This window comes from Drosophila mojavensis, unplaced genomic scaffold (genome assembly GCF_018153725.1).
Source record: "Drosophila mojavensis isolate 15081-1352.22 unplaced genomic scaffold, ASM1815372v1 contig_36, whole genome shotgun sequence".
Classification (NCBI taxonomy): Eukaryota; Metazoa; Arthropoda; class Insecta; order Diptera; family Drosophilidae; genus Drosophila; species Drosophila mojavensis.
In genome coordinates, this window is record NW_025318858.1 from 17930721 (window position 1) to 17949200 (window position 18480).

The 18480-nt window shown below is 40.5% G+C and overlaps 1 protein-coding gene and 1 long non-coding RNA gene across 2 annotated transcripts; both read right to left on the bottom strand.

Moving 5' to 3' along the window:
- Positions 1-532: 532 nt before the first annotated feature.
- Positions 533-1303, bottom strand: LOC122757220. The gene is made up of 2 exons (XR_006357169.1): positions 879-1303; positions 533-809 (listed from the first exon to the last, which is right to left on the bottom strand). It is a non-coding gene; the product is annotated as an uncharacterized LOC122757220 (long non-coding RNA).
- Positions 1304-1650: 347 nt separating this feature from the next.
- LOC6577175 (protein bowel) lies at positions 1651-15574 on the bottom strand. The gene is made up of 4 exons (XM_002003108.4): positions 15489-15574; positions 14456-14637; positions 5610-6489; positions 1651-3841 (listed from the first exon to the last, which is right to left on the bottom strand). The coding sequence occupies exons 3-4, from the start codon at positions 6446-6448 to the stop codon at positions 2422-2424; spliced, it is 2259 nt and encodes a 752-aa protein (XP_002003144.1). The 5' UTR covers positions 6449-6489; positions 14456-14637; positions 15489-15574; the 3' UTR covers positions 1651-2421.
- Positions 15575-18480: the final 2906 nt, after the last annotated feature.

The following is an 18480-nucleotide window of genomic DNA, read 5'->3' on the forward strand; positions in this document are numbered from 1 at the left end:
AGTGAGCTGTGTTCAGTGACCACTGTTAAGTTAACAGACTGATGACTGTTATTCACGCGGCAATATGTTGACTGAGCTTCGGTTGACTTTATTACAATTAAGTAAATGCATAGAATTCGCTATGAACAGAATTTCATTATTAAAATATAGTACATTTATTCATATATTTTAGAATTCACCATTTTCAAATAACTTACATGAAGTCTATTTAATATAATCTGAATTTATTTCCACATAATGAGGTACTCAATATATATTGGAAGGTTGTCGATATTCACTTATACTTCATATAAAAACATATATACCATAAACACTCTAAAATCAATATACTAAACTACTAAACAGAAAAGCATTTGAAATACGTTTACGTCCACTGTGCGCAGTATCTTTAGCATATTTTAAGGCTTTTGTCAGAAAGTTAGTAGAATTAAATTATGTTAAGTGAATTTGGTAATATTTGGTAATTATCATTCTAAATATTCTAGCTTAATATAAGCGTATACATTAAATTAATTTATATGAAACGAACGACTTTTATTTTATTCATTAAATCTATTTATACAAACTCATTTTACATAGCAAAATGTTATAATGGTAAGGAAGCAAATTGAAATAATTTGTTTATGAATTTATGAATCAATAAATGATTATTTCAATGCCAAAGCTAGTTAATTAAATGATTTAATATTAAGTATTGCAGTATACATTTCTTGTTCTATATATGCATACAAAAATATATGTCTAATATGATCCAAGTGCCATTGATATTGATATTTTCATTGCATACCTACGGGCTGTAAATAATTGATCTATGGGCAAATTAAAAATAATATTTTAATCTTCAGTTAGGACTTTTTCTTATATCAAATAAACATTACTCTTTCTTGACTGCTTTAATAATTGCCTTACGTTCATTATTGTCATTCTCGGGCTTAGTCCATTTTCAGAAGTTCTGCCTCATTATACTCTATCAAATACTTGCAAATTATTTTATTTTTTTCATTACTGTCCGCGGAAAATGCTAGTTATGAATTCATTTCATACAACTTTGGGGTGACTTCCTTTCGAAGAGCAATAAAAACAACAAGTTTTTGGCATTTCGGCAGAAATTCATTCTCACGTCGAGTCTTTGAGCAGGCGAATCACGTGCGAGGGTCGTTCGATGATATCATCAGATTCGCTCGCATCTTGACTAATATAATTATAGCTGACTTACATTTTTTGTTTTATAGTTAAAGTTTCCTGAATATCTCGGCTCGATGACAGCAATTTACGTGCCACATTAATTGAACTTTCTACGTGTTCGAGTGCGGCACTTGGAGTTGAAATCATGTTCAAGGCGCTGCCTCACCCCGAGCCACAAACGGAAAGAAAAAACCACCAGAGCTAGACGAAACGTGCCTGAAGTACAAGATATTATAGATACATAATATATCGTATAATGTCTGTGACATCGTTTGATTGATTGATTGGATGAATCATCCAACAAAATACACAAAAACTCAATTAATTTCAATGCAAACTTTATTTAAATATTTATTTAGATTTATATATATGTATCTATGTGTATATATATATATATATATATATATATATATATATATATATATATTTCTATTAATTGTGGGTGTGTTTCAAAGTCATTTAAAATTCAAGGAAGACCATGGAATGTTAGAAGGTTGTACTAAAACTCTATGAAAATAAAAACTTAAAATCTCTATCAACTAAGTCTATAAAAATTTAACTGCAATTCTACGGCCGCAGCTCGTGTCTGTATTTTTTTTCTCTCTATATTTTTGTTTTGTTTTGTTTTTGTTTCTTGTATGTCCAAGCTTTACTTTTACTTTCAACCTTTATTTCCCTCAGCGTAGATCTTGAAATGATTTTGCATTCAAGATTATCTTACAAATTAAATATAAATTAAAAAAGTTTTTTATTATAAAACTAGTTCTGGCTAAAAATAAGAAGGAGAAACAAAAACAACACTTAGTGTTGGATCTATACTAGTTGGATCTAAACTATCAAGTAGACTCTCTCGTATCAATTATATATGTATAACTAGGTTGAATTTAGATCATGTACTAAGAGTACGCACTAGACTTATCTAACTGTTAGTGTACTAAATGTACTAGAATATTAAAATAGCAGCTGATTTATATGGAATGTGTGTACTAAAGTGTACTAAAAGCACAATGATTCAAATGCAACAAAAGTTTGTGGCACGTCTTAAGCTTATGTTCTAAATAATGTATTGTGTACTAAAAACGATGTATGTATTAATTAAAGTATTTTCTTATTGCCTTGCCTTCAGGCATTGTACTAAAATGTACTAAAAGTGCACTTATGGCTAAATAGCGTTCTGCCCGCCTTAGAGCAGGCCTCAATTCCTGCTTAATGTACTAAAAACTGAAATGCTCTCGATCAGCGTCTCATGATGTCCTCAATGCTGAAGCCCGTGCGTCTGGGTGGTGCCGGTGGTGGCGCCACAACTGGCGGTACACTTGCTGCCGGTGGTGCTGGCTGCGACGCAGGCGGTGGTGCAGCTGGTGCAGCCGGTACCGCCTCCTTCTCTGACGCTGCACACGCTTCCGTTGCACTCGGCTTGCAGAGCAGCTGCCTAGGCGGATGCCGCGACATGTTGATGGCATAGCTCTCCAGATACGAGCGCTGATGCTCCACCAGATCCACCAGCGGTGCTGGCGGCGGCAAAATGCGTTTGCGCACCGGTATAGAGCCCAGGAAGCTGGGCATCGCCTCGTGCGGCGAGTGCAGCGGCTGCGACGGCGGCCGAGCTGGCTCCGCCGAGCTGCCGCTGGTCACGATGCTGGGTGGTGTGGCGGACGCGGGCGTCGTCTTGCTGAGGTTCAGCGTCTTGTGGTGCAGATCGCGGCGCACGTGCAGCATGGGCAAGTAGGGATCCCCATTGACCGGCGGCAGCAAGTGACCGTGATGTGGTGCAGCTGGAGGGCCAGCAGGGCCAGCAGGCGGTGGTGCATAGCGTAGACTGGGCATAAATGTGGCAGCTGGTGGTGGTGGTGCTGCTGTCGCTGTTGCTGCTGCTGTGGCTACTGTAGTTGCCGCTGCATGTGGCGGCTCCTCGCTCTGCCGCTCGCCGTGCGGCCGCATGGTGTAGGTCTCGCCGCCCTCGTGATGGCAGTGGGTGACGCCTTGGCGCTCCGGCTTGCCACTGCTGCCAGCCGCAGCGGCCGCTTGGCCCGCCTTGAAGCGTGCGACAAGCGCCACCTCGGCCTTCTCCTCCTCGGTCTCCGTTTCCAGTTCCTCGTCCTCGGCCAGGTCCAAGGCGCCAGCTTCATGCAGCTCCTCCTCCTCGTCAAAGTCGTCGAATTCCTCCTCGCTGTCCTCGTGCTCGTAGCTGGCGCTGCTGCTGTTGGTGGCCTTGCGCTTGAGCCGCATGCGCTCCGCCTCGTCCTTCTCGGACTTCTCACTGAGCGTGTGCACGGGCGACTGGCGTGGCGAGTCGACTTCCAGCAGGGAGTCCTCCTCATCGCCGCTGAGCTGCCTGGCCTCATCCTCCTCGCCCACGTCCACATAGTCGGCGCTGTTCACCTCGCCCACAGCGTGGGTCAGGGCATGACGCCTCAGATCGCAGTTGCGACGGAATACCTTGCCGCAGGAGGAGCACTCGTACGGCTTGTGATCGGTGTGGGTGAGCAGATGGGTCTTCAAATTCGAGCGCTGATTAAAGCTGCGACTGCACACGGGGCACTTGTGGGGCGACTCCTCCATGTGCAGGATCTTGTGCACGGCGAGGGTGCGCGACTGGCAGAAGCCCTTGCCGCACTCGGTGCACTTGAATGGCTTCTCCTTCGAGTGTATGTACCTGACGGGGGACAGACAGAGAGAGAGAGAGAGAGAAAGAAAGAGAAAGAGATATATAGTAAATTGACTGTGCTCATTGCGTGGGCGTTTTTGGTAGCTGGCAGCTGGCAGCTCAAGTTGACAGTTATCTGCATTATCTCGCTGCCCGCTCAGATAAAGTGCGCTGATATATTTTATGTTTATGGCAGCCATCTTTGAAATGGCGTCCACTTGTTGTTGGAACAAAAGCAACAGCAGCAGCAGCAGCAGCCACAGCAGCAACAGCCACAGCAGCAACAGCCACAGCAGCAACAGCAACTCGCAGCAGCTGCTGTGACTCTTAAATAAAAATCAAAACAGGTTCTACGCCTCAGATCTGTCTTGGGTCCAGCTTGGCACTGTCTCTCGACGGGCTCAAGGCGCACCGAGATTCTTCTTGCTTTTTTCCTTTTAGCGCTCCCTTCACGCCTCTCTACTTCTTCGGCTGCTGCTGCTGCTGCTGCCGCCGCGGCTAAGAAATTAGCCCCGCGGCAAAGCAAACAAACGACAAATGGACCGAAACCGAACGATCAAAAGACGCAAAGCATCTTGGACAGGCTAACACACACACACACACACATATGCACGCTTACACTCACTCACTCTCACATACACACATACAGCTGTCTGCTGCTGCAGGTATCCAATGTTTCGAGTACCCCTTGCCCCTGGCCCGCAGCCCTCATTGCCAGCCCCGCCGCTCCCCAAATGAAAACCAACAAAGTTAATTAACTCGGTCTTCAGGCGGCATGTTCTACCTTCAACTTGGCCAACATGACAGAGTCAACTGATTTTATGAAGCTGTTTGCCTGCTAAGTTTTTTTTTTTTTTCATAATTCTTTATATTATGTTAATTTTTTTGAGTTATACCCAAAGTTCCTCTCTAAAGTAAACCATTCTAGAGACTTCTCATTCCTCTCACTGAAATTTCGCTTTCAACTATATTTATTCCTAGCGGAGATCCACTAACATCAGAGAATCGGAGAGTCTGACACCATCTTCTTCTAAATGTTGTGGCTTCTACTTGTCTAAAATGATAGAATTGCTAGATTTTAATAATCTATTTGGCTACTTTTGAATTTAACTTCTTATTGACTTTGAATTTATTTTATGATTATTATTCTTTTATTTTGTTTAACTAACTATTTATTTTTTTTATACATATATTTATATATTTTTAAATATATTTATATATTTTAAAATATATTTATATATTTTTAAATATTATTTTATATTTCTGTTAAGTTTATTTTTATTTGTTTTTTTGTTTTTATATTTAATTTTTATTTTTATTTGTTATTTTTTAAATATTTTTAAAATATTTTGATTTTGTTTGACTTAATTTTTATTTTCATTGTTTTTTTATTTTTTATTTTTATTTTTTTATTTATTTTATTTATTTATTATTATTATTTTTTTGTTTAAACTATTTTTTGCTGCGTAATAAAAAAGTATTAATCAGAATTGATTCTATCTGCTTGAATCTTCAGCGCCTTCTTTTTCTACAGGTTTTTTTTTCTCCTAGCTATATCCTATATACCTTGTGGTATACCCGCCCAATTCACATCTTCAGTATTCAGAATCTTCTTCTAGGGTATCTCAGCTTCGACTTGACTAATCCTTTTCAAGCACTCGACTTTTGTTGTTCACTTCTCTGCTGTTGCCTCGAGGCATGACAGCAATTACGAGCGCTGGCACGCCCACTGGCTGGTCGTTGCCCACGCCCCAAAGCAGGCACAGCGGCCACTCACCTGTGATCCCTTAGGTGATCCTGTCGCCTGAAAGCCTTGCCGCATATATCACAGGAATAGGGTCGCTCGTCCGTGTGCGTGCGCTCGTGAATGAGCAGATTGTAGGACTTGGTGAATTGGCGATTGCAGAACTTGCAGATGAATTGCTTCTTGGGCCGTGACGCGCGTCCAGGTGCGCGCAGCAGCCGCCTGTCCAGGCCGGCGTGCATGCCCGGTCCCAGGCCGGGCGGAAACAGCGCCGCAGCCGTTGCCGCTCCGGGCGGAAAGGGAAAGCTGCCGGCGCCCGTGGGCGATGGGCCCGGTCCGGTCAGATATGGCGGTGGTGGCGGTGGCCCGTACAGCACACCCGGTGGCGGCACGCCTGGCGGCGGTACGCCCGGCGGCCCGCCCCGTCCCAGCATGGCAGCGGCGGCGGCAGCTTCGCGCAGCGCCAGCTCCTTGCGCTTGTCCGCCATCATGGCGATGATCTCGTAGTTGGAATTGCTGCCAGCTCGCGCCTTCGCCTCCAGCGACTGTCGTGTCGGCAGCACCGGCACAAAGGCCGATATCTCACGGTGATGCGGCGGTCCGCCGTGCAGACCCGACGAGGCCAGATGTTGCTGGTAGGCCAGCTGTGTTTCGTAGGCAGCAGCCGCTGCCGAGATCCTGCTGGCCGAGGAGTTGCGCGAATCGCCGCCGCTGGCCGAGCCATCCGCACCGCCCGCACCGCCGCCCCCATTGCCGCCGCCGCTTGCCGCAGCAGCCACAGCGGCCACCGTCGACATGAACTGATCCATGCGTGAGGCGCGCAGCATGGGTATGGCGCCTCCGCCCTCGCTGGCCGTGTTATCCGTGGGCATGTTCAGCGCAAGCGCCTACTCGCATGCCATCAGACCTTCAGCTGCAGATAAGAATAAACAGAGAGAGAGAGAGGGAGAGGGAAGATATAACAATTAGTCAAATGTTGTGTTAATTGTTGCGACTTATTGGGGCTCTATTGGGCTTATCTTAATTGCTCGTCAAGTTCCATAAAAAAAGTTTTTTTCCTACTTTTTTTTTTGCTGCTTCGTTAACATACACTGCCCAAAATCATTGGGGTTAATGGAAGTACATTAACTATGCGCAACAGTTTGTCAAATAAATGTTTCTTTCTTAGAATTCAAAAGAGAAAGACTAAGCTACGATTAATCATTTAATAATAATCCTCAGTCGAAATCGAATCTAAAATATCCCAGCCATATGCATCTAGAACAAATTCAGGCAAAACTTTCCACAATTATATAAAATATATAATTTATATAAATATTTAAAGACAAAAACAAGTTGCCCAAACAAATTCAAAATAATATACATAATAATAAATTAAAGTACTCATCTGATACACTTCATTTGCATATCTGAGTATTCACGTTAAAAACAAAAATCAATACAAATTAAATAAATCACAGAACATTTGTAATTTGATCGCATTTGACTCGATGTCAGATGTTCATTTCATTATTGTTCTCTTCTCAAATATCTCGTTTTTTTCATTTTTGCTAATGCTCTAAAGCAGGTGTTAAGAACACAAGCTCACCTGAGTTGTTTGTCAATTAACTTATTTTAATAATATTTATTGAACATTTGCTAAAAATTAATTTCGTTCTTGAGGCCAAGTCAGCCAAGTCATATAGAGTATATTTATTTACCAAAACACTTTGCTTGATTTTTAATTTTTGTTTGCTTACTAGCTAAATGAACTTTTGTCGTTTTTTATTTATTTTTAATTTTGTTTTTGGGTTTTTTTTTAATGTTTTATCAGCAACGGCGGCGGCAAGTGAAACTAAACTGAAACTGAATCGAAACGAGTCGCCGTCGCAGTTGGAGTTGTCGACGCTGCCAGGTTAGATAAGATTGTGCGTCTGAAAAAAAAAAAAACCTGACTGGCTCTGTGCGCAAGCGAGCAGCACACAGTAGTAAGCGAACGAGCACACATACACAGAAACAGAGATATACTCACACACACATACGCCTCTCTCAGAGAGATACCCACACTTACACACACACACACAGAGAGAGATACAGCAGGGGCAGCCATAGAAAATGCAACTGGTAGCCAAAAGCGAACTAAACGGCAGTCAGTCAGTCAGTTAGGCAAGCCTTGGACTCACTCGGTAGCAGCAGGCGAGAGAGCTCGAGACCCGAATAGCGACCCGATGCGACCCGCTCGACCGAGTGGTTACTGGATTTACGCAACAGGAGCTACGGCAGCTTCTACGCTTGCTGCTCTCTGCGGAACGTGATCATTGCGTTAAAGGCGACTAAATGCGGCCGAACAAGTTAGAAATAATGATAATGACAATGGTAATAATGATGTCGAATACAATAAAAATATGACAACATTAAAAGACAAAAGAAGCAGACGAATGAAGAAAGAGCAATGATCATAATGGCAATTCTACCAATAATTTTATTGCCAAGGGAATATGAAAGAACTAGTAGCGGCAATAATAATGATAATGACGATAATGAAGTAGTACATGATTATTATGGCAAGCAATTTGAAGTAATATTATTATTATATTTTAAGTAATATTATTATGCAATCCTTAAAAAACAGCCAGAACAATGATAATGCTAATGACAATAATAATGTAAATGATACTAATAGTCTAATCAGCACAGCAAAAATCTCTAATTATAAGCAGCAACAATGCTAATGATAGTTACAATGGCCACGGCAATGGCAATGACAATGGCAATGACAATAAAATCGACAATAATGCAGAATTTGATTATAAAAAGCAAGCAAATATTATATAGTTAAGACAACAGTTTTAATGATAATGCCAATGAAAATAATAATGTAGCTAATGTAAATAATGAAGAATAATATTGAATATGATGTTGATATTGACAATGATAATGAAGCGGAACATATAATCTAAGAGTAAATCTTGCAGAAGCAGTAAAAATTACAATAATGACAATCAGTGTGACAATGATAATCAACATAATAATGAAGAACAAATTGTCGATCATAAAACGTAGTAGTTGCGTTTTGAGCACATTTAACCAGGCGATTTACCAGACAAACAACAAAATTGCCTCGCAGTCTACGCATTGGCATCTCCCTCAAAGATACCTCCCGAGCCCCCCAAACCCACCGAGCCAAACCACAGACCCGCTCTTCTAATCGACTGCTGTGCCATGACAGTTTTGCTTATCATTTGCTGGAAATGTTCTCGACTTGTGACTGTTGCGCCTTGAAATGAGTTTTCACAACGTGATTTTTAGTTATTCCGTGCTGCTGAGGAGCGCAGCTTACTTTTCCGCCTGTCTGGCATGATAAGCGAATTGTTGTGGAAGTGCTGCATCATTGCGAGCTCGGCCAGAGTTCTCTGGGTTCGGGCCACGTATCGCTAGCCGCCCAGAGACCACAGCCCAGAGTTCAGCTCTTGGGCTTTGCTGTCACTTTAGATCTGTGCAAACTTAGATAGATAGTTTATAGCGCCGTCTGATTAGAGCTGACGTATGAGCATTTTCATAGATAAACAAACAAGTGGGCAACTTATTTATCATTGACAACTTGATTTGATTATGGTGAAAATTGAACTGAAATTGAGGTAGCTAAATCATTTTGCTTTCCCGGTAAAACTTGATTCAAGTATTGTAAATTGATGATAATTGATGATAAATAATATTGAAGTGTAGTTTACGCTTCATTGACATTTGATGTGCGAAATTATTGAGCAATAACAATAATTTTAGTCATTAGAGAAATTTCTTGGTTGACATGAATGGAAACTGGATTTATTTTTGTTTAAAAATATCAAATAGAGCTGTAACTGAATGGAATCTCCAAAAGCATTTCATATATTAGATATTATTGTATAAAAATTTCCATAGATAAAACAAATGTATTTACTTAGCTTTCTGCGATATTTATATTTTCTCTATTCATACAATCAATACTCTTAATATTATTATTATTATATATTTTTGCAATTATTTCGCTTTATAGTGCCGACTACTTGTCTAACTGTTCTCCATTAATAGGCCCCATAAACACCTCGAGCTTTTCCTAGTAATTCTAAACTAAACAGCCTCATAGCTCATATATCACACCTAACTAGCAGCGACACGTAGCCTCCAAATACAGAAACAACAAAAATTTAACTCGTTTTGGGGGATTTTCGTTGACGTATTTAATTTTATTTATTTCTGTACTTTTCTCGCTTTTTTAATTTTTTTTTTCTACTAGGCTTATATTGTTTCTGCTTCGCTTATGCATTTATGACTGGGGCTCGGTGTCTGTGTTGAGCTGTCTAAACTGTCCGAGCTGTCGAGCGGTCGGCGGTCGGCCCTCGCTAGCCGTCCCTGCCTGCATACACACACACATACATACATATAGTATGTGTACAATGCGATCCAGCGATTCATTATCTTTGGAAACATCGGCACTTTTGAAACGTCAAGCCAAATAAGAAAAACAAATAAAATTAATGTAAATAATGGACATCATCAGCAAAATGCGAAGTCGACAACGTTGCACGTACTTGCGTCGTACACAAGCCAACGAGAGCGAGAGCGAGAGCGATAGAGAAGAGGAGAGAGCGAGTGCTGTGTACTTTCAGATACAATATTGAGATACAGATACACACACACACACACACACATACACACACGCGAAGCGTTTGCGCAAACGGTTGCCCAACAAATGAAGCCAAAGGCTTAAATGTGTGTCTGCATGCATACAATAAAAAAAGTATATGAGATACAACAACAACAACAACAACAACAGCTACGGCAGCAACAACTACTGGCAAAGAAAATAAAAGATATCGAGGAGCAATTTGGCTGCCACTTTTCGCTGCCTGCTCTGGGCCCGAGAGCTCTGGCTCTGGCTGTGGCTCTGGGTCTGGGTCTGGCCCGTCTCTCTGGTCTCTGGCTCTTTGTGTAAACAGAGACCAGCAGACGCGTATACCCAGTGGAAAAAGGTTCAAAGCAGTTGATAAAAAATATACACACATACACACAGCTGTGGGCAACACACACACACACACACACACAAGACAAAACACACATGCGCAGAGGGATTTAATATTTGTATAGAAACGAGACGAAGTTTTGTCCAAGAGACGCTCTTAGCGTACTATTTCAGTTTGTTTACAGCAACAACAACAACAACAATAACAAACACACACAGCTACAACAACAAACAACACACGACAAGAAAGGGTCAGTGTGTGAGTGTATGTGTGTCTTCAGTATTAATCCCTTCGGGCCAGGCTCGGTGTCTCGGCAAAGGTAGCTAATAATCAACGAAAAGAATATATAAAAAAAACCAAGAAAATAATAAACAACAAAGCATTTAAGAATATATCCAATAGAGTTTGCTCAACCTAATAATACTTATAAAAAAAAAATAATAATTAAATAAATCAACAATTTTATGCACAAGAAACTATTCTTTTTTTTTTTCATTTATATAATATTTCGAAAACATATTATATAATTATTTGAATAAATACTTAATTAGAAAATTGAATATGTTTTAATTAAAAAAAAAAAAAAAAAAAAAAAAGAATTCAATACACTATATCTGATCTCTCTCTTTCCAAGTTTCTTTACTCTACCTCTGTTGTTCTTCAGTTATGCTCTAGATATAATTAATATTTGTTGAAAGTTTTACTCCTAAACTCATTAATATATAGATATTTGTTTAGAAATATATTCCTATAGAATTAATATTTAGATATTTAATTCCAATTTTGTAGTTTTTCTCTAGAATAAAGAATTTTTTTAAATATTTGTTTTATTTATCTTAGCTTTCAAATTTAATTAAATATAAATATTCTGTACGCTACATCTCAAGTTGAACCACCTTAAATCTACCTCTATACAACTCAGTAATGATACTGAACTTCCCACCAATATACTCATTTTCTCACACGCTGAACCAGCAGCATCGAGAAGAAAAACAGAAAAATAAAAGTAAAAGCAAAAAACGCAACAAGTTGTAATTATAGTCGGTTGCGTTTGCGTTAATCTGGACAACCCTTTCTGTTGGCTGCGCGCAACTCTTCTTCTTCTTCTTCTCCTTCGTCTTCTTCTTCTTGAGATAATCGTCGAAGCTATTAAAATCTCTAGGCATAATCAACAGCGCTTGTTTAGTTTTCCAGCCTGAAGCCGGCTTACCTGGCTCCTCGAGCGTTGTCTATAATTTTCTTGATTAATATCTATGCAACTAGATACAACTGTGTGTGTGAGTAGTGTGTGTGTGACTGTGTGTGTGCAAGTGCACGTTCATTAATTCAAAAGCTTTGCTAATTCAGCAGGCTGCTCGGCTGCGCTTTTGCTAATGAAGTTTTATGCGTTCGCAATGCAGCTGCGGCTTAGATCGGCTCTAGTGAATTACTAAGGTTGTTCGCCTTAATTGAATAGCATCATTTATAATTGCAATGAGAAGGAGAGGAGCTACAGAACTAGACTAGAATTGATGGACACAATTTCGTGCCTAAGTGGAACCAGTTACGATGAGAAGAAAGTTTATAAAAATTGAGCAAGATTTTCTTTGATTTTTATACATACAAATGTTAAAAAAAAAAAAAAAAACTTTTCAAATTTATTGAGTGATGAGTAATGATAATACCCAAAATAAGAATAATGATAATAGCAATAATAATGTTAAATATAGACTTATTAAGAGGTCATACCATTCTGAAATCACTTCATCAGTTAGACTACTCTTTTATATGAAGAAGTTTATCGAATCAGGAACAAATTAAATAAAATCATTAAACCAAACCAAATTTATTATATATCAGAAAGAATATATCTAAAAGGAATAGCATTATTATACAACCTGATCTAACCCAAAAATGAAAAATCTTCAAAAAAAATTGACCATTTTTTGATTTAGCTGAAAAATATTCAAAAACCAATTTTAATCTACTTATTTATGAATTTTTTTTTTATAAGTCTAGAATTTACGAGTTTACCTGAGAAGAGAGAGAAAAGCAATTCCGATCAGCTCAGTCCACTTCATACTCTTTGACTTTTCCATTTTTTTTTCTTGTTCAGCGTTGTTAAGCTGCTTAATCCTCTTAAGTCGATCGTATTTTACGCTTCTTACGACTCTCGTGCCTTGGCCAATAGAGTTCTTAAGGCCTTTTGTGCTGATACTGTCAATAACTCATAATCAGAGAGGCTACTTGAGATCGTACGGATCTATTGATGAACATAATCCCAGTCTGTTAACGATTCCGATTGAGCTCTTCCCACTGGAACTCATATTGTTATCGAGGCCATTAGATTTCATCATCGGATACTATCGATAAAAAAAAGCTCGTCTAGGAGTCGGAGTATTAAACACGTGCCAAATGGGCGTGTCGAAGCTATTTTTTGCCTTCTATGGCCAATTGTATGGGCCATTATTTGTTTTATGGTACCAGCATATTGAGTGCTTTTGCCTTTTGTCTAACAAACCTTTTAAACGCTTTTAATATGTTGTTTGTTTCGATTTTAATTAATTTCGGCATTTTATTGAGCTCTATTTTTAGGTATTTCCCTACTGCGAGCAACCGTTGCACTAATATTAAATTTGATATTGCCTATAAGAGAAATGAATAAAAAAAAACCCACCCAGAAACACACCGAATGCAATAAATTTTTATGAACCTATTCTTATGCTAAAATGTAGGAACCGAAAGCACAAACCGAATTGGCTATAAACAAACAATGATGAAAATTCAGTTCGGCTCCAGTCGAGCGAGACAAAAGCCAATGGCTCTATAGAGACCAACCGAATGGAGCCCGAATAGTTCCAGCCACAGAAAAACTGAAACACTGTGAGAGCGCGGGAGGCGTTTTTCGAAAAAGAAGAAGAAAAAACTATAACTAAAGCATTTAAAAGAAATCAAAGGAAAGATGCTGGAGCGATGTAGATGCAAGAGCCAGATGATGGCGATGATGATGGTAGAGGGTACCCCAAACCCCAAACCTCAAACCCCAAACCCCAAGCTTCAACAGAAGCTTGCGGCAATTGCGTTTCCTCTTTGGACACACGTTCTGAACAATTAAAGCGCGCGGCAAGCCAAGCTGGCAACGGCCAAAACGACGACGACGACGACGACGACGTCGACCAAGTCCAAAATAAAAAAAACCGGATTCAAATTGAGCACGACGAGAGCTGCTGAAACCCAGGCTGAGAGCCCACTGGCCACTGGCACTGGCTACAAGTGAACTGGTTTACAGACAACAACAACAACAACAAAAGTCAGTAAAAAATGAGAAAAAAAAATGGAAAAAAATTCCAAGCTAAAAACCTTCGAGCTGGAGCCCAGCCAGAGTCGAGCGCCAGGCCGCCTGTCAATGGAACGCAGCCCAGGCAGGCAGTCGGGCAGGCAGTAAGGCAGGCAGGCACCACACTGAGTTCGGTGGCAATGACAGTGGCACATGCAGTTGTAGTGGAAGCCGCCGCCAGTCGCCCAAAAACCGCCAACTGTGGCGGAGCCTCCAACGTTGACTTACAAATGTGTGTAAGTGTATGTGTGTGTGTATGTGTGCTTGGAGCAGGTTTTAGCAGTCAACGTCGTTGTTTTTTATTTACTTTGCTACTCGCTATAGTTGAGTCTCTCTCTTTCTGTCTTTCTCTCTTTGCCGTTCGCTCTCTTAGAGCCCACTCGCTACTCGCTGTGATTTGCTTTTGGCCATAGCGAAAATCAAAAGAAAATAATTAGCTAGACCCTAAAAAAACAAAAATTTCAACTGCGGAATTTTTTAGTGGAATCTTTGGAGCTTGTTTTTTCTGCTTCTTTCTTTTGGTACATTTCGTGTGTCTTTTTGTAGGGGGTGTTGCCCGCTGCCCGGGGCGCATTGCTTACCTGTAAACAATTTTGATGGCTGTGTGAAGAGCGCCTGAGGCTCTTTCAAGCTCGCCTTGGCCAGTATATTCCAGGTATTTTCAGATTTTTTGGAACAAGTTTTAGTTTATTTAGTTTTTATTTTCTCGCTTTATTTTATCTTTCTTTGGGCACTTTTGTGTTTGAACTTTTTCTGATGATTTCTAGAAGCAAACGATATTTGGATATTAGATATATGCATATATATGTATATATATTCATAAGATTTGTATATATTCATAAGATATGGAAGTTTAGATAACATGTCGGGCTTGCAAAATATATTCATTGAGTTTAGGTACACGCAGCACAGTTCACACAGACACACACACATACACATATAAAGATACAAATATATCTACAGCTGTATGCGCGACACAATCACGGCACGATCAGTCGCGCGCGGTCGCGGGTGTAACGGGAGCAACAGCAACAGCAGCAGCAGCAACGGCAGCAGAAGCAGCGGCAGCGGCTACCACAAACCACGTAGAAGGCAACAACAAAAAACACACAACCAAAAACAAAAGCAAACCACGTACGAAAGCGCACGATTGAGCCGACAAGCCAAGCGAAACGAACCGAAGCCGAAGCTGTAGCTAAAGCCGAAGTCGAGCACGAAGCGAACGAGCGAACGCACGAACGAGCCAAGCAACAAACGAGATACGGCAGCTGAAATGTGTTTTTCTACATTTTGTTTGAAATAGGAGCTGAAGCCAGTGCAGCTACCAATTCGCTCCTCAAGTAGTCCCAAACTCTACCCACACACGCACACACACTCCGACAACCACGCACACTCACACTCACACGCACACAGATGCGCGCGCGCGACGACACGCCACTGAAAAGCGCTTTTCAGCCGAGCGACGATGAGCGGGAGACGCGGCGTTGGCGACGCTGCAACAAGTTCACTGTGCCTGCATTTTTCCCCCACAAATGCACATCACACAAACACACGCACCCATACTCTGTCACACAACAGGCACACACACTCACACACAGAGTCATATATACGTACACAATTGCACTGTGTGTTCTACGATGCACGATCCGCGCGCAGGTGCGTCTACTACGATCAACTCTCGAAGACTAATCCAACAGTGCCGAACGCGCAGTCGTCGTCGTGGCTCATACAAAGAGAGAGCAGGAGAGAGAGCTGAACGGGAGAGACCTGGACGAGAGAGCGCGCCACAACGAGTAGCGAGAGAAAAGCAGTCAAGTAAGAAAACCTCAGCAGCAACAACAAGAGCAACTGGCAAGCCAAGCAAACTAACCGACCGCCAGTCGCACGCTGCGGACAGACAGCCCCACTCAGCGGACAGATGGACAGAGAGACAGACAGACAAAGACAGAGAGACAGACACGGAACGTGCATACGTACGACGAGTTATTGTCAGTTAGAGAGCTACCTGTTTACCGACTGCTTACCGTTTGCGAGGGTAGAGGAGCGCAAGCGCGCGGGTTGCCAGACTGCATTCAGCCAGCCGAACACAGCGCAGCCCCGCTCCGCTCTGGTCCGCATCCAATCAGCGCGGGAGTAACTGCGGTGGCCGCTTGCGGCTTTTTGTATGTAAGTATAACCTGCCTACACGTACTATATAGCAGAGTAGGGTATCATTTGAGAAAAGCAAAGCAAGATATTTAGAGCAGTATTACAAGTTTCGTATGAGTATAAGTATTTATAAAATAATATTTGTCAATACCATATTCGTATTATTGGCTATACGGTGCCAGACGAAGTACTTTAATGTGGATTTAAATACACTCGAAGAGCTGACAAGAAAGATAAGATAAATAAATAGATAACACAAGTGATATGAGAAATTATATTTTTGTTAATATTACATTAGTTTTATGGCCCAAAAAAGAACTTGGAGAACTAAAATGATAAGATAAATAAATAAATCAACAGTTAAGAATTTATGCATTAACAGTGCATTATTGGTACTATTAAAGTTATTATTGGTATTATTAATAGTTCATGGATTACTCATTGACTGAGGCAAGAATTGTCGTTGGTTAGTTATCAGAATGTTCAATTATTTTTTTATTTATCTGATCATAATCTAAAAGACTGTCTTTATAAATTTATAGACTTAATTTAAAATAAAGAAAATTATATATATTTCCCATATACAATTTCGATGCTTTAGTAATTACTTATTTATTAATTTTAGTTATATGTACACATATATTTAAATTTAAGATATAGATATCTAGTATTCTCAATTTTCAATAGGTTGATGAAGGTTCAACAGTCTGGCAACCTTTTCTCCCGCACATGAAAAACAACAAAAGGTATGCGGCTAAGTATTAAGAGGAAATAAAATAACACAGTCAGGGTCTTAGTCGAGCTGCCACTGCAGTGTTAACAGAGAGAAAGAAAGAGTGAGGGCGAGAGAGAAAGAGAGACATAGAGAATGAGAGAGTTAGCGAGAAGGGAGTTACGTTTGAGGAAAACGCCCTGATGATGATGCTGCTGATGACGATGCTGATGATGGCCAAGATGCTCTTGATGATGAAGCACCACCGACTGTTTCAAAAAGTAGCAGAAAGAAAAGCCAGAACAAGAAGAGGACAACAACTAAAGAATAAGAAGCAAGCAAACGAATTACAAAGAAAGGCTCAGGCACTGACTGAGAAAAGAAGCGATAATTAAGGCAGTGGCATGGGCTGCACAGTGGAACTAAATTGTTGTTGTTGTTGTTGTTAACAACGCCGTGACTTGAATTGGAGAACAGCGGCAAGTAGTTGCATGTAGCACAAGGTAGAGAATAGACACCTTGCTCGAGCCAGGGCGGGGGCATAGACAGGGCCACAAAGACACACACGAACAAAAAAAAAAAAAAAAAAAAAAAAAAAAAAAAAACGGTAGCAGTCTCATAGGGCGAGCGAATTGTTATGCTAGTCGTTCGCCGCTCGATGCCGGCTGCCGTGTGTGCATATTTTGCAGCTCTTTACGATCCCAAATAAATTACTCAAAATTTGTGTAGAACATGGAGCTGGCGATGCGTTGAGCGTCGAGAGTCGTCGGGCTGACAGGTTCATTGATCGCATTCGAAATGCTTCGTTTTTCGCTTCAGCCTGACGGATTGAGCCCCGCGGGGGTGTGGCAGCATCGGCTGCTGAATGCTGCATGCTGCATGCTGCAGGTAATAGATCGCAGAGTTCGTTGCATCATTGAGCCTAATAAATGATGTTTAGACGCATTTTCAATGCCCTCAGGCTGTCGGCAATACACAATTTGTACATTTGTCATTAGCTCTTGGGATAGTCTTTATGAATTTGGAATGATAATTCTCATACGACAAGCCCTGCTATATTATCCTACAAAAAGTATTTGTTTTGAAACTTGTTTAGCTATACAATGAATATACAGATTACGTTTATCTGGATTAGTTTCTTATAGTATGAGTTTGACGTTTTGATATTTTACTTTAATCCCGATTAACTTTTCTCTTCCAACATGTGTGGGTGAATTGGATTGAGCTCTTAATCTTGTATTTGGGGGGCCGAGTTTTGACACTAATATTTTAATGCCATGAATGGATCACCCATCCTTCAGTCGGTCAATCAGGCAATTGTAATTAGTTGTTGTAATGGAAGTCAATCAATGAATCTGCCAGTTAAAAAGTCTGTCAGGAGTTCAAAATGTTAGTCGATCACTAAGCAGTCCAACTGATATCATTCCTGCGTCAATCATTGTTAATTAGTAGTAATAAATCAAGCAATCAATCAATCAGTCAGTTGGTCAATCATCCATGTTTTGACTATCATAACTGCATTAATCAGTCAACCAGTTTACCCATGAATCAATCAATCAATGACTGCGGTCATTCAATCAATCAGTAATCAATCAGTCACTCAGACTGTGACTCATACATACTCAATCAGGCAGTCAATCAGTCAGTCAATCAATTCAATCGAACCTTAAAGATTTCACTTCGCTTCCAGGTATCAGAATTCAAAACAATTTTTTTTTTTCAATGGTATATTCTTTATTTAATAAT